Source organism: Gallinula chloropus (genome assembly GCF_964237585.1).
Source record: "Gallinula chloropus genome assembly, chromosome: 23".
In the NCBI taxonomy this organism is placed as follows: domain Eukaryota; kingdom Metazoa; phylum Chordata; class Aves; order Gruiformes; family Rallidae; genus Gallinula; species Gallinula chloropus.
In genome coordinates, this window is record NC_140108.1 from 6,105,818 (window position 1) to 6,125,131 (window position 19,314).

The 19,314-nt window shown below is 64.9% G+C and overlaps 1 protein-coding gene across 1 annotated transcript in view; it reads right to left on the bottom strand.

Annotated features, from left to right (window-relative positions):
* HSPG2 (heparan sulfate proteoglycan 2) overlaps window positions 1–19,314 on the bottom strand; it is a gene marked incomplete at its 5' end in the record, with an annotated part of 39,161 nt that overhangs the window by 1,868 nt on the left and 17,979 nt on the right. The window contains 54 exons of the mRNA XM_084274706.1: window positions 91–166; window positions 295–348; window positions 1,076–1,198; window positions 1,438–1,606; window positions 1,733–1,965; window positions 2,658–2,879; window positions 3,543–3,641; window positions 3,726–3,834; window positions 3,929–4,038; window positions 4,199–4,298; window positions 4,388–4,532; window positions 4,632–4,716; window positions 4,932–5,048; window positions 5,145–5,292; window positions 5,393–5,505; window positions 5,593–5,859; window positions 6,362–6,459; window positions 6,548–6,743; window positions 6,839–7,099; window positions 8,339–8,518; window positions 8,611–8,803; window positions 8,884–9,065; window positions 9,634–9,768; window positions 9,845–9,988; window positions 10,079–10,217; window positions 10,323–10,474; window positions 10,554–10,695; window positions 10,784–10,935; window positions 11,037–11,175; window positions 11,263–11,414; window positions 11,505–11,643; window positions 11,742–11,893; window positions 11,979–12,117; window positions 12,294–12,451; window positions 12,645–12,783; window positions 12,941–13,092; window positions 13,207–13,345; window positions 13,488–13,642; window positions 13,730–13,868; window positions 13,953–14,098; window positions 14,197–14,332; window positions 14,427–14,569; window positions 15,122–15,262; window positions 15,369–15,491; window positions 15,715–15,774; window positions 16,341–16,521; window positions 16,879–16,979; window positions 17,071–17,181; window positions 17,295–17,521; window positions 18,263–18,349; window positions 18,420–18,547; window positions 18,638–18,751; window positions 18,887–19,117; window positions 19,204–19,284. Coding sequence (XP_084130832.1) covers window positions 91–166; window positions 295–348; window positions 1,076–1,198; window positions 1,438–1,606; window positions 1,733–1,965; window positions 2,658–2,879; window positions 3,543–3,641; window positions 3,726–3,834; window positions 3,929–4,038; window positions 4,199–4,298; window positions 4,388–4,532; window positions 4,632–4,716; window positions 4,932–5,048; window positions 5,145–5,292; window positions 5,393–5,505; window positions 5,593–5,859; window positions 6,362–6,459; window positions 6,548–6,743; window positions 6,839–7,099; window positions 8,339–8,518; window positions 8,611–8,803; window positions 8,884–9,065; window positions 9,634–9,768; window positions 9,845–9,988; window positions 10,079–10,217; window positions 10,323–10,474; window positions 10,554–10,695; window positions 10,784–10,935; window positions 11,037–11,175; window positions 11,263–11,414; window positions 11,505–11,643; window positions 11,742–11,893; window positions 11,979–12,117; window positions 12,294–12,451; window positions 12,645–12,783; window positions 12,941–13,092; window positions 13,207–13,345; window positions 13,488–13,642; window positions 13,730–13,868; window positions 13,953–14,098; window positions 14,197–14,332; window positions 14,427–14,569; window positions 15,122–15,262; window positions 15,369–15,491; window positions 15,715–15,774; window positions 16,341–16,521; window positions 16,879–16,979; window positions 17,071–17,181; window positions 17,295–17,521; window positions 18,263–18,349; window positions 18,420–18,547; window positions 18,638–18,751; window positions 18,887–19,117; window positions 19,204–19,284 — 7,757 coding nt within the window. The remainder of the gene's footprint in view (window positions 1–90; window positions 167–294; window positions 349–1,075; window positions 1,199–1,437; window positions 1,607–1,732; window positions 1,966–2,657; window positions 2,880–3,542; window positions 3,642–3,725; window positions 3,835–3,928; window positions 4,039–4,198; window positions 4,299–4,387; window positions 4,533–4,631; window positions 4,717–4,931; window positions 5,049–5,144; window positions 5,293–5,392; window positions 5,506–5,592; window positions 5,860–6,361; window positions 6,460–6,547; window positions 6,744–6,838; window positions 7,100–8,338; window positions 8,519–8,610; window positions 8,804–8,883; window positions 9,066–9,633; window positions 9,769–9,844; window positions 9,989–10,078; window positions 10,218–10,322; window positions 10,475–10,553; window positions 10,696–10,783; window positions 10,936–11,036; window positions 11,176–11,262; window positions 11,415–11,504; window positions 11,644–11,741; window positions 11,894–11,978; window positions 12,118–12,293; window positions 12,452–12,644; window positions 12,784–12,940; window positions 13,093–13,206; window positions 13,346–13,487; window positions 13,643–13,729; window positions 13,869–13,952; window positions 14,099–14,196; window positions 14,333–14,426; window positions 14,570–15,121; window positions 15,263–15,368; window positions 15,492–15,714; window positions 15,775–16,340; window positions 16,522–16,878; window positions 16,980–17,070; window positions 17,182–17,294; window positions 17,522–18,262; window positions 18,350–18,419; window positions 18,548–18,637; window positions 18,752–18,886; window positions 19,118–19,203; window positions 19,285–19,314) is intronic.

The following is a 19,314-nucleotide window of genomic DNA, read 5'->3' on the forward strand; positions in this document are numbered from 1 at the left end:
ACCCAGCAAAGGGAGCTACGGGTCACGGGTGCAAGGCAGGGTGCAGCACCTTGTTTAGGGGGTGCCCCATCCCCAACACCCATCACTCACCCGCGGGGAAAGAGGTGACCAGGCAGGGCCAGGTAGGAGCCGTCCTGGAACGCGGCGCTGAACTGGCCGGGGGCATCTGTGGGGAGAGGAGTTGGGGAGGGGACACATAACACACACCCCCAGTGAGGGGGCTGCACCCGGCTGCCACACCCCACAGCGTGGGTTTTGGGTGCAAAGCGTGGGGAAATGGGTGCAGGGACCTACCACCACCCCCGCTGCCCTCCTGCCAGTCCTGCTCCAGCTCCGCCAGCGCCGAGCCTGCGGGGAGAGGGTGTGGGGATGGGGGGCACGTGTCCCCCCTGTGACCCCCATGTCCCCCGTCTCCCCATGTTCCTGTATCCCCTGTGTCTCCCCGTATCCCCCTATGACCCCTGTGTCCCCCATGACCCCTCTATACCCCCATCTCCCTGTGTTCCCCGTGTCCCTCCATGACCCCCGTATCTCCCTGTCCCCCTGTGTCTTCCCATGTCCCCCATGTCTCTCCATGTCCCCCATCCCCCAAGTCTCCCCCTGACCTGTGTGACACCCGTGTACCCCATGACCCCTGTATCCCGTGTCTCTCATGTCCCCCATGCCCCTGTGTCCCCCCCATGACCCCTATGTCCCCCATAACCCCTGTATCCCATGTCTCTCATGTCGCCCATGCCCCTGTGTCCCCCCCATGACCCCTGTATTCCATGTCTCTCATGTCCCCCATGCTCCTGTGTCCCCCCCATGACCCCTATGTCCCCCATGTCCCCTGTATCCCCTGTGTTTCCCATGCCCCCCATGCCCCTGTGTCCCCCCATGACCCCCATGTCCCACCATGACCCCTGTATCCCCCCATGACCCCCATGTCCCCCCATGTCCCTTGTGTCTCTCCACGTCCCCTGTGTCCCCCATGACCCCCGACACCCCTGTGTCTCTCCATGTCCCCCATGCCCCCCACATCCCCCTGTGTCTCCCACACCCCCCGTGCCCCCCCATGATCCCCCCCCTCTCTCACTGTGCTGGCAGTAGACCCCAGTATAACCCTGCGGGCAGATACAGGCGCTGCCCTTGCAGGTGCCACCATGCAGGCAGGGGTTGTGGTGCAGGCAGCGATCCTCCTCCCGCTCACAGCGTGGCCCTGGTGACACACAAGGGTGACAACACCAGGATGAGGTGGGTGGCCCTTACCCCCACCTACAGCCCTGGGGAGGGGGAGGGTTCCAATGTGCCACGTGTGTCCACGTGCTTTGCACGCGTGTGCCCCTGTCGCGTGGACCACGCGACAGGGGCACACGCGTGCAAAGCACGTGGACACACGTGCAAACCACCCCCCACACACACATCTCATGTCACCCCCACACGTGTGTGTGAGCTCACCACTGAAGCCAGGCGGGCAGAGGCAGCGGTAGGCAGTGGGTAGGGGTACGCAGCGACCCCCGTGTAGGCAAGAAGCCCCCAAGCAGGGTGAGCTCTGCCCACACTGCCCCACGCTCCGGCTGCGGAGGAAGCTGTAGGATAAATCCACCTTCTTCCCATTGATGGACACCTTGGGGAGGGGGGAAAAAAGGGAGTGGGAGATGAGGGTCAACTGCTTGGCACCCTTTCCCCCCGCACTGAGGTGACCCATGGGGATGAGGATGGGATGGGGAGGGGGGTTTGGGGGGGGTCTCACCTCTCCAATGCATCCCCGGAAGGATGCGTTGGTTGGGGGGCGCAGAGGGGGTTCGGTGCCCCCCAAGTACAGGGGGGAGTGGAGGTTGAGTCCTTGGCTTTTGCCAGGTGACGAGCGTTTCACCGGGGCGGCGTCATCCACCACCAGCGTCCCGTCCTTGTTCACCCGCTCGGCTGTCACCCGGTGCCAGTGGCCCAGCGTCACTGGCTCGGCGCTCCGCAGCACCGCCGGACCTGTGGGGATGGGATGATGCTGTCACAGGGTGGGGGGACACCAAGGGGGTGCTTGGGGACCAGGGTGATGCTGCGGTGGCCCAGGGGTGACAGGGGACTGTGGTGACATCAGGGGATCCCAGTGATGCCCCAGGGTCCTGGCAGCATCTGGGGATCATGGTGACACCAGGGGACCCTGGTGCTGTGATGGTGATGCTCAGGGACACCGGTCTGGGGATCTGGGATGTGGCAGGGGGCTGCAGTGACACCAAGAGACCTCAGTGATGTGATGCCTGGGGACCCCAGGGGAAAGGTGGTGATGTCAGACGGGGACCCCAATGATGCCAAGGGACCCCCAGTGATGCTCGGGGAAGCTGCGGACCAGGGGACCCCAGACAGCGATGCCTGGGGACACTGGCAGTGCCTGGGGTTACAGGGGTGGCAGGGGACCCCAGGGATGGGACACCAGTGACACCTCACTGATGCCTGGTGACCCCAGGGGTGCCAGTGGATCCCAGTGACACTCGGGGACCCCAGTGATGCCGGGGGACAAGAATGATGCCAAGGGACCCTGGTAACACTCGGGGACCCCTGTGATGCCAGCAGACCCCAGTAACACCAGGTCACCCCGCTTCTACTCAGGGTCCCTGGTGCCACCAACCCTCCCACCCCCCAGCAAGTGCCACCAGGTCCCCATCACCGTGCCAGCTGACCTGAGCCCAGCTCGTAGCGGAACTCCAGGTGGCCGCCAGCCATGGCCAAGGCGACAAAGTCCTCGACGGGGGCGGCTTTGCCGGCGCTGAAGAGCAGGAGCCCGTCGGGTGCCAGCGGCAGGAACTCGGCCTCCACCCGCAGCTCGTGGTGGACGTTGGTGAGGGGTGGGTAGGAGACGAAGGCGCCCGCCTCGGCGAAGGACGGCACGCTCACCGCCTCCCCTGTGCCACCCCAAATCAGTACCCAGCTGGTGGGAGCCCCCCCTCCCTCCATCCCTCTGGTGTGCATCTCCCTAGGGTTGGACCCAGCCCCGTGCCCACCTCCCCTGGGTGGTCCCCAATCCCCATCCCATGGTTCCTGTCTCCCAGCATGGTTCCTGTGCCACCAATATGGGATGGCACAACCATATCCGTGACGCCCATCACCCCAGATGGTGCCTGATGTACCATTGTGCCAGTGACCTTGGGGTGGTCCCAGCCCCATGCCATCTCCCCAGGGTGGTCCCAGCCCCATATCCATGTCCCTGGGGTGGTCCCAGACCTATATCCACGTCCCAGGGGTGGTCCCAGACCCATATCCACATCCCCAGGGTGGTTCCAGCTACATCCCCATCTCCCCAGGGTGGTCCCTAGCCCCACATCCGTGTCCCCAGGGTGGTCCTAGCTCCATACTCATGTTCCAGGGCTGGTTCACACCCTGTTCCCATGTCCCCAGCGTGGTCCCAGCCCCATGCCCACATCCCCAAGTTGGTCTCCAGCCCCACATGCACATCCCCGGGGTGATCCCAGCCCCACACCCACATCCTCCAGCCGGTCCCCACCCTATACCCATGTCCCCAGGTGGGTGCCAGCCCCATCCCCACCCCGTCCCTTGGCCACGCTCACCCTCAGTGCATCTGTCCCCAGCCTTGCCCAGGTGGCAGCGGCAGGTGTAGCCCTGCCCGTCCGGCCGGTTGACACAGGTGGCATCAGCCCCACACGCCTCTGCCAAGCGACAAGCCGTGATGAGCACCCATCACCCAGGGACACGGGGGTGACAACCCCCTCCCCACGGGGTGAGTGCCTCACCTGGGTGACAGTGCAGAGCCTGTGAGTACTCGCAGTTGCTGCCGGTGAAGCCGTGGGGACAGCGACAGACGTAGGTGCCACTCTCGGCGTCCTGGCACACGCCACCGTTCTGGGGTGGGGGGAGAGGAGGAGGAGGAGGGGGTGTGTGACATGGGTGTCAGTGAGGATGGGTGGGCATCACCTCCCTTTCCTCCCAGCCTCACCTGGCACGGCCGGTCCTGGCAGGTGGGACAATTGGTGACGCCGTGTGCCTGTAGGTCCATGTCCCCAAAAGCCACCTCCTCCCCTTGGATGCGGAGCTGGCGCACGCAGCCTGCGGAGGGATGGAGATGGAGGGGGGGGGGAAGGTGGTGTGAGGGGGATGGTGAGGTGTGGAGAAGGTGTGAGTGGGATGGTGGGAAGGCGTGAAGGGGGGGGGGGTGTGACCCAATTCTCACCCCCACCCAAGTGCCACACAAAACCCCACCACTCACCCACAAACCCATGGCTGAGCCCCGTCTTCTCCACGGCTCCGAAATCGGGGTACCCCCCCAGGTACAGCTCCTCGTTCAGATCCAACCCTTGAAACTTCCCCTGCGGAGCACAACCAGGTGGGCACCACCTCCAGTAATCTGACTCCCCCCCACCCAAAACCACAGCCCACCCCTCCTAAGGAAGGTTACCTGTGAGGTCCCGTTGACAGGGGGGTGCCCATCCAGCGCCAGCGAGCCGCGGGTGAGGTTCCGGAGCAGACGCACGGTGTGGTACTCCCCCAGCCGCAGCGGCGTCGGGTGCCGGATGGTGGCCATGCCCGAACCCGCATCAAACCTTAATTATGGGGAGGGGGGGTTATGATGAGTGTAGGACAGTGCTGGCACCCATTTCCCACCTCATCCCTCTCCATAGCACCCGCTTATAGGGGCTCACCTAAATTCGGGGCGCCCACCCACCAAACCAAAGGAGACGAAGTCGGCGCCGCTGGTTTTCCGCTGCCCGTTGTAGAGGAGAAGCCCTGGTGGGGTTTGAGGGGGGTGTGTGGGGGGGTGTCAGGCAGGATGGCACCCACCCCAGGGTGGGGGGACACATACATCCCCAAGGAACCCAAAAAATCCCCCAGGATGGAGGAGAACACCCCCCTGATGAGGTGTGTAGGGTGAGCAGAGGATGGGAGATAAAGGAGTGGGACATGGGGTGGGGAGGGCACGGGGGGGTCCCCTCTGTGCTCACCATCAGCAGCGTCGGGTCGGAAGGTGATGAGGATCTCAAACCTCTTGTAGGCATCCTTGATGGTGGGCAGGGGCAGGAAGGAGCGGGGGCTCTGCCCGAAGTAGGGGACGAGGCGCTCTGTGGGGACAGGGGGTGGGTCAGGAGAGGTTGGGGGGGTAGGGGGGGGGCACATCACCTCCTGCTCCCCCCGTCCATCCATCTGTCTGTCCTCACCTCGCACCCTGAGGACGTAGTAAGCCGTCTCCTGGCCGCGGGCGTTGGTGGCGGCGCAGGCGTAGACGCCGGCGTCTTCGTGGCGCACGGTTGGCAGCGTCAGGACGTTCCCCTCCACCCTGGCACCCGCTGGCAGCTCCCCTTCCAGCTACAGCAGAGGTTATGCGGGGAGGGGGGCTCAGCACCCATAGGGTGCCCCCCAACTCTGTTCCCCCCCCCCTCGCCATCCCATCATCCCTCCATCTCACCTTGCTCCAGGTGATCTCCGGCACCGGGAAGCCAGATGCCAAACAGGGTAAAACAGCCGCCGAGCCCACCGAGACCTCCTTCACCTCTGGCTGCCCGGCGATGTGGGGGGTGGCTGGAGAGGCACAGAGGTGTCACCACCCCGTGGTGACACCGTATGTGTCCCATCTCCTCCCCCCCAGCCCCACCTCCACATCCTCACCTTGCACGTGGAGGATGACGTGGGACTGGACGGTGCCCACGGCGTTGGTCGCGGTGCAGCGGTACTGCCCAGCGTCCGCCCTCTCCACCCGCTCAATGGTGAGGGTGCCGGCACGCACCAGCACCCCGGGTCGGATACGACCCCCCACTTTGCTCCAGGTGACGTGGGGACGGGGTTCCCCCAAACCCAGGCACTCCAGCTCCACCGTTGTCCCCGCCAGCACCGTCTGCACCGCCGTCCGGATGTTGATCAGGGCCCTGGGGAGAGCTGGGAGGGGATAGGGGGTGGGGGTGGAATTTGGGGGTGTCCCATTTGGGGAGGTGTCAGGCTTCAGGGTGTCAACTGGGGAAGTGAAGGATGGGGAGAAGCAGGGTGCTCAGGGTTGTGGGGAGACTGAGGGTGTCGGGGTGCTCGTGGGTGTGGGAATAAACAGAGGGGAGTTGGGGTACTGGTGGGCATGGGGAGAAATAGGGGGTGCTGGGGAGAATAGGGGGATGTTGGTAGAAATAGGGGTACTGGGGAGAAATAGGGGGTGCTGGGAGAAATAGGGGGTGTTGGGGAGAAATGGGGGATGTTGGGGAGAAATAGGGGGTGCTGGGGTGCTCGTGGGTCCAGGGAGAGATTGGGGGGTCCATGGAGAGATGGGGTGGCCCAGGGGGTCCATGGGCAAGAAGGAAGCAGGGGTACTGGGGTGCCCATGACAGCAGAGGTTGGGTCAGGGGGTGCCCATGCCCCCCCACCCCCACCCCACCGTGGGTGCTGCTCCTACCCTGGATGGTGAGGGTGGCCCTGTCCTCCGCCTGCCTGCCCGGGGCACTGGCCCGGCACACGTACACCCCCTGCGCCCCCCACGTCAGCTCCGGCATCCTGCGGGGACACGGCCACGGTGTGGGACCCCATGGAGGAGCAAGCAGGGGGGTCCCCACCACTCTGTACCCCCCCCCCCAATCCTTACCTCAGCACCCCATCCCGCACGCTGTGGGCGGGGGGCAGCTCCCCACCGTCCTTCAGCCACTCCAGACGCACCCGCGGGTCCCCAGTGACGGCGCAGGCGAATTCGGCGGTGCTGCCCACCCCCTTGGTGAGGCTCCCCGGTGTCACCCGCACGGTCAAGGGACCACCTCCGGCATCCCCACCATCACCAGCATCACCTGGGTGGGATGCAAAGCCCTGATGGTACCCGGTGACGCAGACAGCCCCGGCACACACAGCATCCCCCTGGGGTGGGGTGGGGGGGGTTCCTCACCGTGGACAACCACGCGGGCGAAGGTCTCGGCGGTGCCGACGCGGTTGGTGACGAGGCAGCGGTAGGTGCCGGCGTCAGCGGGCAGCACGGGGCTGATGCGGAGGAGGCCGGCGCGGTGGATGACGCGCGGTGAGAGGCTCCCGTTGACCTTGTCCCAGGCGTAGAGCAGCGGTGGTGTGCCGTGGGCCAGGCACTGCACCTGCAGCGCGTCGCCGGCGCGCACCGCCGTGTCCTCCGGAAGGCTGGTGGCGTATGGTGGCACTGCGGGGACAGTGGGTACCGTCAGCGCCCGGACGCAGCCAGGATGGGGCAATGAAGGGGCAAGGGGGCACCGAGGGTGTTGGTAGGGAGGGTTGGGGTGGAGATGGAGGTGGGAGTGTGCTGGCGTGGACCAGAGATGGGGATCCATGAGGAACCAGAGATGGGGGATCCATGAGGGACCAGAGATGGGGATCCATGAGGGATCAGAGATGGGGGATCCATGAGGGATCAGAGATGGGGGATCCATGAGGGACCAGAGATGGGGGATCCATGAGGGATCAGAGATGGGGGATCCATGAGGGATCAGAGATGGGGATCCATGGGGAAGGGATGGATGGAGAGGTGCAAAGGGAGATGAAAACGAATGTGAAGATGGACAAATGATGGATGGATTCATGAGGAAGTGATGGATGGAGGAGTTAGGAGATGGAGGGATGAGCATGTGCTGGGATGGACCAGAAATGGGATGGAAGGGATGGATGGAGGAGTCTGAGAGGAAGTGAAGAGATGGAGGTGAGCTGGGATGGCTGAGTGATAGATGAATCGAGCCGGCCGGCTGGTGAGTTTGGGAGGAGATGGAGATGAGTGTGCTGGGATGGATGAATCCACAAGGAAAAGCTGGATGGAGGGGTGTGAGCAGAGATGGAGATGGGTGTGAGCTGGCATGGTTAAAAGTCCATGAGTCCACCAGGAAGGGGTGGATAGAGGGGTGTGAGAGATGGGTGTGAGCTGGGATGGACAAGAGATGGATGAATCTACAAAGAAGGGGTGGGTGGAGAAGTCTGAGAAGGGATGGAGAGGTGGGATGGGTGAAGTGGGATGGGTAAGGTGGCTGGATCCATGAGGAAGAGATTGCTGGAGGGGTGTGGGAGGAGGTGGAGAGGTGGGTGTGAGGTGGGATGGGTGTGTGACACACAGATGGGTGAGCAGGGGATGGATGGATGAGAGAGCAGAAGTGGAGATGGACACGCACAGGGTGGGACAAGAGCATCCACAGCAGGGGCTGGGTGACAGCTGGAGGGGAGATGGAGAAGAGGATAAGCACTGTGACAGAGCGAGGATGGATCCATGAGGAATCATGATGGGAGCCTGGGAGTGGCCATGGAGACAGCCACGCGCAGCAGGATGTCGAGGAGGAGCCCATGACGGGTGACGGCAACAGCAGGGGGTGAAGGAGAGGGTAGAGACAGCAGGAGGGACCCAGGGGCACCCCAATTCCCCCCCACCCCACCCTCTTACTCTCCACGTCGAGGGTGATGAAGGCCTCCGCGGAGCCGGCGGGGCTGCTGGCGTTGCAGATGTACTGCCCTGAGTCCTGCTGCGCGGCGCGGGGGATGACCAAGGTGCCGTTCACCACCTGGTGCTGCCAGGGCAGGGGTGCCCGCAGCTTGGACCACTCAATCCGGGGTGCTGGCTCACCTACAGACACCAGCGCCCATCACCGCGGCGTCACCCCGCCTCATCCCTCCTCCAACACCACCCACCCCTTCCATCCTCCCCCCCATCCACACCTCGGGCGGTGCAGTGCAGCGTGGCGGTGTCCCCAGCCACCACGGTGACAGAGGGTGGCGCGGTGACCTCGGGGGCACCGGGGTGACGCTGTCCTGTCTCCACATGGACGTCCACCCGGGCTTGTGCCGAGCCCAGGGCGCTGTGCGCCGTGCAGACGTAGGTCCCCGCGTGCTCTGGCTTGGCTGGTGAGAACTGGTGGAAGGAAGACAAGGGTGAGGGGTGAGCAATGGCACCCACCAGCACCCTGCAGCACCCTGGGGTGCCACGCTCACCTGAAGGATGGCCTGGCTGTCCATGTGCAGCAGCGTCTGGTGCTCCACCTTCTGCAGAGAGCCCGGCCGGCTCCAGCGCACCAGCGGCCGCGGTTCGCCCTGGCCAAGGCACTCCACGCTGAGGGATTTGCCTTCCCTTACTGTCACGGGGCCTGGTGGCATCACTGACACTGTGGGGGCACCTGGAGTAAAGGGGGGAGGACGTCAGCGCTGGGATGGGGACACCACAGCTAAGGGTGTGGGCGTGGGGATGGGGCACCATCAACCCAGGAGCACGGGGAAGACATCGGCATGGGATGGGGACAGGGTCATCACCGCCCCAAGAGCATAAGGATGGGGATACCACCACCCCCAAAGTATCTGGAGCACGTGGAGGATGTGAGGGTGGGGATACCACCACCCCAGGAGCAGGGGGATGGGGACACCGACACTTTGGGAGCACCTGGAGGGGATGTGGATGGGGAGACTGCTACATGGAGGGGACCTGGAGCACGTAGGGGATGTCATGACATGTCCCCACCACCATCCCAGGGACCCTGTAGCACTCAGAGGACATGGTGATGGGGAGACCACAACACGGAGGGGACCTTGAGCGCATGGGGGATGTCAGCATTGGGGTGGTGGTAGTCCCACCACCATCACCGGGGACCCCAGAGGACACATAGGACATAGGGATGGGGACACCCCACTACCCCAAGAGCATCTGGAGCACATGGGGACAGGGACAGGGCAACCCTGGCCACCCTTCACCTTGCACCAGGAGGCTGACGACGCTGCTGGCCACGCCGAAGCGGTTGGATGCCACGCAATGGTAGGCGCCCTGGTTGCCCGCGTGGGCGCCAGTGATGGAGATGACCGAGCCATTGCTGCTGATCTTCACATTGTCTGGGCAAGGAGGAGCCATCAACACCAAATGCCACCCCCGGGGACCGCACCGGGGCCACCCTGGGGACCACCATACCTTGGAGATGTTGGCCAGGTCCCATCCGCCACGTGATGTTGACGGGTCGGGCGCCGTCGTGGACGCGGCACTTGAAGGTGGCATCCTCGCCCGGTGCCACCGCCATGCTGTGTGGGTCAATGGAGATGATGGGGCTCTGCAGGCCTGTGGGGACACAAAGGGACAGGGAAGCCACTGAGGTCACCTGTGTGTCCCCTCCCCCAGCATCCTCCCTCGCCCCGGGGCCGCACTCACGGTAGCTGGAGCTGTCACGGGAGGTGACGGTGACGGTGATGGTGGCCTCGCGGAACACGCTGCCCGTGTCTGCCCGGCACACGTACTCCCCCGAATCGGCCACCGAGAGCTGTGACAGCCGCAGGCGGGACCCCGAAACCTGGGGATCGGGTGTCAGGGCGCGGTGACATCAACCAGCCACCACACACAGCCACACACAGGCACACAGAGCCATCGTCCCCACGCCATCGCTGTCCCCACCTACCTGGTGCTTGGCTGGGAGGGCCCCCCCGCGCTTGTACCAGGTGATGGTGGCTTGTCCCTGCCCAGCCACCACGCAGTCCAGGTCCAGGGTCTGTCCCTCGGTGACAGTGGACGCCGAGGACTCGATGCGGACGGGCGGCGTGACGCCGGACACTGCGTGGGCAGAGCCACCAGTCAATGTCCCACGTCCCTGGGAGCGGTGGGGATCCGTGACCCCAAGGGTGGCACTCACCATGGGATGGGTTGGCTCCATCATCATCAATGGTGACAACAAGGGACGTCTCCCGTGTGATGCCCCCTGATGTCACCCGGCACACGTACTCCCCTGAATCGGCTGCTGTCACCTGAGGGATGCGCAGACGGGTGCCCAACACCTGGAAGGGACAACGTGGGGGGACACATCAGTGCTGGAGAGCAGGGGACAGGGCAGAATTTGGGGTGACACCTCTCCTTACGCCGTACCTGGTGGCCAGCGGGCAGGGAGCCACCGCGCTTGTACCACGTCACCGTGGTGGGGCCAGATCCTGCCACCACGCAGTTGAGGTCCAGGGTCTGTCCCTCAGCGATGGCCGAGGACGAGGACTCGATGCGGAGGGGCTGGGAGACACTGGAGGCTGTGGGAGAAGAGTGGGGGGGGGGACAGGGGAAGGGGTTGTTTGTCCACGAGGTGGCACCCATTTGTCCCCGTGTGTGTCACCCACTTGCTCACACTCACGGTAATGGGTGCCGGCACCACCGGGCACGGTGACGATGACAGATGCCTCCTGGGTGACAGTGCCCAGCGTCACCCGGCACACGTACTCGCCCGAATCGGCCGCCGACACTTGGACGAGGCGCAGGCGGGTGCCCAAGACCTGGGGGAGGTGACAAGTTGGGGACACCTCTGCACCCGCTGCGGGGCTGCGCCCTGGCGCCGTTATGTCACCTCCCCGGCGTCCTACCTGGCTGTTGGGGGGCAGAGCCCCACCACGCCGGTACCAGGTGACATGGGGGTGACCCTGTCCTGCCACCATACAGTTGAGGTCCAGGGTCTGTCCCTCAGTGACAGCGGCAGACGAGGTCTCAATCCTCACTGGTGGTGTGACGCCAACGGCTGGGGGGTGGCAATAGGGTCAGTGTGGGCTGGGGGGCAGCCATTGTGTCACCATCACGTCCCCGTGTCACCCCGACCCATCCCCCGCACCGTAGGAGGAGCCAGCGCCGGTCTGGATGGTGACGATGAGGGACGTCTCGTGCGTGACACCGCCGGATGTCACCCGGCACACGTACTCCCCTGAATCGGCTGACGTCACCTGGGGGATGCGCAGGCGGGTGCCTGACACCTGTGGAGAGGGTGACACAGGTGAGGAGGGGTCACAAACCTCTTGGAACTCCCCAAAGTGCCCTTTTCTGACCCAAAACACCACTCTGCATCCCCTACCTGGTGCTTGGCCGGGAGGGACCCCCCACGCTTGTACCAGGTGACGGTGGCCTGTCCCTGCCCGGTCACCATGCAGTTGAGGTCCAGGCTCTGTCCCTCGGCCACCGAGGAGGACGAGGACTCGATGCGCAGTGGGGGGGTGACACTAATGGCTGGGGACAGACGTGGGGAGGTCACGCCAAGGAGACCACGGTGCCGGGTCCCACAGTCCCCTGTCCTCCCCCTGGCCCCACTCACGATAGCCGCCGGCCCCACGGGGCTGGATTGTCACCATGACAGAGGTTTCCTTGCTGGTGGCACCGCTGGTCACCCGGCACACGTACTCGCCCGAGTCGGCTGCTGTCACCTGCAGCAGCCGCAGCCGGGAGCCAGACACCTGTGGGGAGGGGACACGGGGTCACTGGAGCCACCTGGGCTGGCATGGGGCCACCTGGCTGGGTATGGTGCCACCTGGCTGGGTATGGGGTCACTTGGGTGGGCATGGGGCCACCTGGGCTACTTGGTCTTGCACAACCACCCCCCCTCAGTGACATCCCCCTCCGTGTCCCCTACCTGGTGCTTGGCTGGGAGGGACCCCCCGCGCTTGTACCAGGTGACGGTGGCCTGAGCGGGGCTGGCGATGACACAGTTGAGGTCCAGGGTCTGTCCCTCAGCCACGGGTGATGACAAGGATGAGGACTCGATGCGCAGGGGGGTCGTGCTGCTCGGGGCTGGGGAACAAGACGGGTTAGGGACCATGGTCACCATCAGGTGTGACCCTCCACCCAGGGGACACCGGGAAGCCGGGATGGGCACACACACAGCTTGGCTTCCCCAGGGAGCAATTTGTCCCAGGCCTGGGGACACTGCAGGGCAGTGCCACCTGTTGTGGGTGATAGCCCCTGTCCCCCCATCCCCACTCACAGTGGGCACTGGCACTGCTGGGCTGGATTGTCACCATGACAGAGGTTTCCTTGCTGGTGGCACCGCTGGTCACCCGGCACACGTACTCGCCTGAGTCGGCCGCTGTCACCTGCAGCAGCCGCAGCCGGGAGCCAGACACCTGCAGGGAGGGGACACAGGGGCCATCAGGGCTTCCATGGGGCTGCTGGAGCTTCCATGGGGCCACCAAAACTTCCATGGGGCCACCTGGACTCGCATGGGGACATGGGAGAACCCCAACCACTCCCCTTAGGGACATCCCCCTCCGTGTCCCCTACCTGGTGCTTGGCTGGGAGGGACCCCCCTCGCTTGTACCAGGTGACAGTGGCCTGAGCAGGGCTGGCGATGACACAGTTGAGGTCCAGGGTCTGTCCCTCAGCCACGGCAGAGGATGGGGACTCGATGCGCAGGGGGGTTGTGGTGCCCGGGTCTGGGGACCGAGACAAGTCAGTGACAGCAGTGACCATGGTAGAGCTTTGCTGGCCCACACACATGACCCAGAGCCATGGCACGTGGGCACTGTCACCCCCCTGTCCCCACTCACGATGGCTGCTGGCCCCGCTGGGCTGGATTGTCACCATGACAGCAGTTTCCTTGCTGGTGGCACCGCTGGTCACCCGACACACGTACTCGCCCGAGTCAGCCGCTGTCACCTGCAGCAGCCGCAGCCGGGAGCCAGACATCTGTGGGAGGGGACACGGGTGTCATACGGGCTTGCATGGGGCCACTTGGGCTTGTATGGGGCCACCAAAGCTTGCATGGGGTCACTTGGGTTTGCATGGGTCAGCCAACCCCCTTAGGGATGTCCCCATCCATGTCCCCTACCTGGTGCTTGGCCGGGAGGGACCCCCCACGCTTGTACCAGGTGACAGTGGCCTGTCCCTGCCCAGCCACCACGCAGTTGAGGTCCAGGCTCTGTCCCTCAGCCACGGAGGATGAAGATGCCTCGATCCGGACGGGGACACCTGAGGTTGGTGGCCCTGGGGAGGGGGGATGAGGGAGCTGTGACCACCCACCAGGCACCACTACGTGTGTGTGTCCCCAAGTGCCACCAAGCCCGGTCTCACCATAGGACGAGCCCGACCCCGCCACGACGGTGACAATGACAGATGCCTCCCGGACGCTGCTCCCCCAGTTCGCCCGGCACACGTACTCCCCAGAATCAGCTGCCGTGACGTGGGGCACACGGAGCCGGGATCCCGACACCTGGGGGTTGGGGACACATATCAGTGTCACATAGCAGGGGGCAGGGTGGGATTTGGGGTGCCACCTGCCCTGCCTGTGCCCTACCTGGTGGCCAGCGGGCAGGGAGCCCCCGCGCTTGTACCACGTCACTGTGGCGGGGCTGGACCCTGCCACCACACAGTCGAGGTCCAGGGTCTGTCCCTCGGGGACAGCTGGTGACGAGGACTCGATGCGGACGGGCGGCGCCATCCCTGCAGGGTGGAAAAGGGGACAGGGAACAGGATTTAGGGGGGCTGTACCCCCACCCCCCCCCCAAAACCCCATCCCTGAACCCTGCTGGCATCCTCACCTGGCACCACTGCCACCTCGATGGCGGCGCGGGCCGTGCCAGCGGCGCTGGTGCCCACGCAGAGGTAGACGCCACCATCAGCTGCCGTCACGGAGGGGATGACCAGCGTGGCGATGTCACCGTGCTCGGCGCGGGACTGCGGCACCAAGAGCCAGGGGGTGAGCAGCACCCATGGTGTGCCTGTAACCAGCCCCCCCAGCAGCACCCAAAGGTGCCGGCGCCTGGCTCACCTGTGGTGGCAGGGTGCCCCCCTGCTTCTCCCAGGTGATGGTGGCAGTGGGTGACCCCGAAACACGGCAGTAGAGCCGGACTGTGGAGCCCTCCTGCACCTCTGTCCGCTCCGGGCTCACCTGCACCCGTGGCGCATCCGCATCTGGGGGAAGAAGGGGGGGACACGGGGACAGGTGGGGATGGATGATGGGGACAACAGATGACGGGGACGATGTGGATGACAGCGGCGATGGGGATGATGGCAGCAGTGGGGATGATGGGGATGTGGGGGGCAATAGGGACGGGGGGATGACGGGGCAGTGGGGTGATGGGGATGGGTGGTGGGGGATGCAGGGGATGGTGGAGAGGAGGGGGTGACAGGTATGATGGGGGTGATGGGGACCATGGAGGCAACAGGGGCTCACAGCAGCAATGGGATGATGGGAGCAGTGGGGACCATGGGGATGACAGGGATGAGGGGGGCAACGGGGATGTGGGGGTGACAGGGGCAGTGGGGTGAACAGGATGGGAGGTGGCGGATGCAGGGGATGAAGGAGAGGAGGGGGTGACGGGGATGATGGGGGTGATAGGGACGATGGAGGCGATGAGGATGATGGAAGTGGATGGTGGGGACCATGGGGATGGTGGGGACCATGGGGATGAGGGGGACAATTGGGATGAGGGGGACAATGGGGATGATGAGGATGCCACTCACCTTGCACGTGGAGGAAGGCGCGTGCGGTGTGCTGCCCGGCGCTGCTGCGCGCCCGGCATGCGTAGTGCCCCTCGTCAGCGGGCTCCACAGCGCCGATACGCAGCGTCCCGCCATGGACCACGGCCCGCGGCGGCAGCGCACCTGCAGGGACGTCACCCAGCATCACACCCCAGTCACTGTGTCCCCAAAGCCCCAGTATGCTGGTGTGTGCCCCCCACCCTCACCCCCATCCCCGGTGGGCACCTACCGAGCCACTCGAGAGTGGGTGGGGGGCTGCCGGTGCCCACGCAGCGGAACTCGGCCGGCTGCCCCGGTGCCACGCTCAGCTGCGCTGGCTCCACGGCGGCGGTGGGAGCGGCGGCGGTGCTGGCTGCGGTGAGACCCCAGGTGGGGAGGTGGTGGTGGGAGGGGGCTCAGGGCTGGCTCCCCGTGATGCTGGCCCCAGGCAGTGGGGGCAGTGGGATGCGGGGATGGGCTGGGGGGCAGCGTGGCACAGCCGGTGGCGGGTGCGTGGCAGAGCCCCAGCATGCGGTGGGTGCAGGGAGCACAAGGACCCCCCCCCCCTCCAGGGGTGTTCCCCTGCGGTGACTTACCCGGTCTGTGCCCCTCCATAAACTCGATGGGGCCATAAAACATTTGAGTCTTCGAGGGGGCTGCAAAGAGGCCACGGGGGTCAGGACAGTGTGTCCATCACCCCAGTGTCTGGGCACCAAGTAAGCCCATCACCCAGGCATCTGGGCAGTGAGTGTGCCCATCACATGCCCATCACCCTGGCATCTGGGCACCAAGTAAGCCCATCAGCCCAGTGTCTGAGGAGTGTGCCCATCGCATGCCCATCACCCTGGCATCTGGGCAGTGAGTGTACCCATCGCATGCCCATCACCCTGGCATCTGGGCACCAAGTAAGCCCATCAGCCCAGTGTCTGAGGAGTGTGCCCATCACATGCCCATCACCCTGGCATCTGGGCATCAAGTAAGCCCATCACCCTGGCATCTGAGCAGTGACTGTGACCATCACACGCCCACGTCCCTGCCATCTGGGCAGCAAGCAAGCCCATCAGCCCAGTGTCTGAGGAGTGTGCCCATCACATGCCCATCACCCTGGCATCTGGGTGCCGAGTATATCCATCACCCCAACACCTGAACAGCGTGTGTGCCCATCACCCCAGTGCCTGGGTGCTGAGCGTGCCCGTCATCCTGGCCCCTGGCCATGGCTCACCCTGGACGTAGAGCGTGGCCGTGCCCTCGTCCATGTCCAGCATGTTGGAGCCAGTGCAGACGTAGACGCCGGCGTCCTCGGGCCGCACGCTGCGCAGGGTGAGGATGCCGTTGAAGTCCACGGCGCCAGGCGGCAGCGTGCCGTGGTTCTGCCGCGTCCACACCAGGGTGTAGGCAGGAGACTGGTGGGGAGAGAGGGGCAGGCCTGAGGCCACAGGGATGGGCAGGAGGCATGGGATGGTGCACCCACGGGGGACAGGTGGGCACCCAGGGGTGTTGGTGTATCCTGTAGAGTCGTGGAGGCACCCAAGGGTGTTTTGCGGGGGGGGTCTGTATGGCTTGATGGGCACCCAAGGGTGTTCCTGTGCTCTGCATGACCTCATGGATACCCACACGTCCCAGCTGTCCCCATGGACACCCAGGGGTGTCCCTCTGCCCTGCGTGACCCCGTGGACACCCATGGGTGCCTGCATGCCTTGAGAGGCCATGTGGGCACCTGGGGGGGGTCCCTCTGCCCTGCCCATCCCCCCCCAGCTCACCTTGCTCTTGGCGGTGCAGACGAAGGTGACGTCAGCGCCGGGCTTCACCCGCTGCACCCGCTTCTCCTCCACGGTGACAGTGATGGGTTTGCCAGGGGTCTCTGCACCAAGACAGGAGAAGTGAGACCCACTCCCCCTCCACGTGTGTGACCCCTTTCACCTCCTCCCCCCCCCGAGGTGACAGTGCCATACCAGTGACGATGACCTCAGCACGGCTGGCGTTGCTGTGCCGTAGGTTGCGGCAGGAGCAGACGTAGACGCCGGCTTCCGAGGGCTGGATGCTGGCGAAGTGCAGCTCCTCGCCTTTGGGGGGGACACACACAGGTGACACCCCATGTCCCTCCTCCTTGGGGACACTCCGATATCCATGTCCTGTCCCCCCTCCCCACTCCCCACCTCTCTGAGCCACCCAATACCTTGTCGCCGGCTCTGGGCGCCCTCGGGGAGGGGTCTCCCATCTTCTCGTGACCAGTGGTAATAGAAGGGGGGGTCCCCGCTGGCCTGGCACCGCAGGGTCACCGCGCTGCCCTGCGCCACTGCCGTGCGCGGCGGGTGGACACGGACAGCCAGGGGCAGCGGGGAGCCCACCGGGACACACGCCTGACCGCGGGCCGTGGGGTCACCCACGTAGCCAGGGGCGCAGCTGCGGGGTAAAGAGGGGGTGAGTGTGTATTGGGGAGGGGGTATGGGGGGTATAGTGGGGTGCATGAAGCAAGGTGAGCCCCTTGGGGTGGGACTATTGGGGAGGTAGGGCTCAGGGGTGTGTGGGGGGGGAGCATATTGGGGTGAGCCCCTTGGGTTGGGTGTATTGGGGTGGATATGGTGGGGTGAGCCAGCTGGGGTGGGTGTATTGGGGTGAGCACATTGGGGTGGGTATACTGGGGTGAGCTCATCTGGTGGGTATATTGGGGTAGGTATATCAAGGTGGGTATATGGGTTGAGCCGATCAGGGTGGGTATATTGGGGTGAATATACTGGGTTGAGTACTTCAGGGTGAGTATATTGGGGTGAGCTCAGTGGGGTGGGTATGCTGGGGTGCGTATGTTGGGGTGAGCCTGTCAGGGTGGGTATATTGGGGTGGGTATATTGGGGTGAGCCTGTCAGGGTGGGTATATTGGGGTGAGGTCATGAGGGTGACTGCACTGGGATGGGTATATCAGAGGGAGCATATGGGGGTGAGCACTCTGGGGTGGGTAGATTGGGGTGAGCTCATGGGGGTGGGTGCACTGAGGTGGCATATCGGGGAGGGGGTGAGGATGAACACATCACGGTGGGTATATCGGGGTGAACACACTAAGCTGAGTAATTCAGGGTGGGTATGGGGGGGGGGTGTGCTCATGGGGGTGGGCACATGGGGGTGCTGGCCGCCCCCCCTGACTCTCACCGCTCACAGTACTGCCCAGCATAGCCCGGCTCACAGGCGGTGCAGCGGTACCCGCTGCCTCCCAAACTCTCACAGGTCCTGGAGAACCTGTGGGCACAGGGTGAGGTGGGGACACGTCTCTTCCCACAGCATCCCCCAGCCCAGCCCCAGCACTCACTGGTTCTCGGGGTACGGGAGGGGGCAGGCGCAGGGCTGGCAGTCCTCAGGGGTACCAGCAGTAGCATCCCCGTAGAAACCAGGGGCACATTGGTCACAAAAATCCCCTGCTGTGTTGTGCAGGCAGCCCTGGGAGGAAGGGGGGGCACAAGTGTTTGGGGGTACACAGCTGGGATGAGCCCCCAGACCCCCCGAAACCCATCAGGGACCCCAACTTACGGAGCAGACGCCGCTCTCAGGGTGGCAGGTATCCGAATGCCCGTTGCACTCGCAGAGCTCGCAGTGCCCCAGGTACAACCCCCCCCCAGTACGGGTGTAACCAGGGGCACAATCCTGCAGGGAAGTTGGGAAGTGGGGGGAAAGGTGGGGAGGGTCAGTGCTGTCACCACACCTCCCCCAAAACACCCCTGGGAATGGGGGTGGGGGATGATGATGGGGGGGCTGATGGGAGGGATGCTGAGGGCTCACCTGGCAGGACAGCCCGTGGTACCCAGGGGGGCAGCGACACTCCTCCACCTCGGGGGCTGGGGGGAGGCCAGGCTGGGGGGGCACGATGGTGTCCATGGTGATGTCAGCGATGCTGGATGCAGCTGTGCTCGTGGAGTAGGTGGCACGGATGAGGATCTCATCCAGGTCAGCCAAAGCCATCAGGAGATGCTCCCGCGTCGCTGGCTGCCCATCCGGCCGCTGCCAGTATTGCTGGGAGGGGGGGAGCGGGGGGGTGTCAAGGGTGGGGGGCCATCCACTTGGCACGTCCTGGGGATGGGGTGAAAGTCCCCTCCTACCTCCCGAAAAATGATCTCGAAGGTCTGAGTGGTCCTTGGGGGTAGGTCGGGCTGGTACGCCACCAGCGTGATGTCATTGCCCTGCAGATATAGGGTGGGGGGGGGGATCAG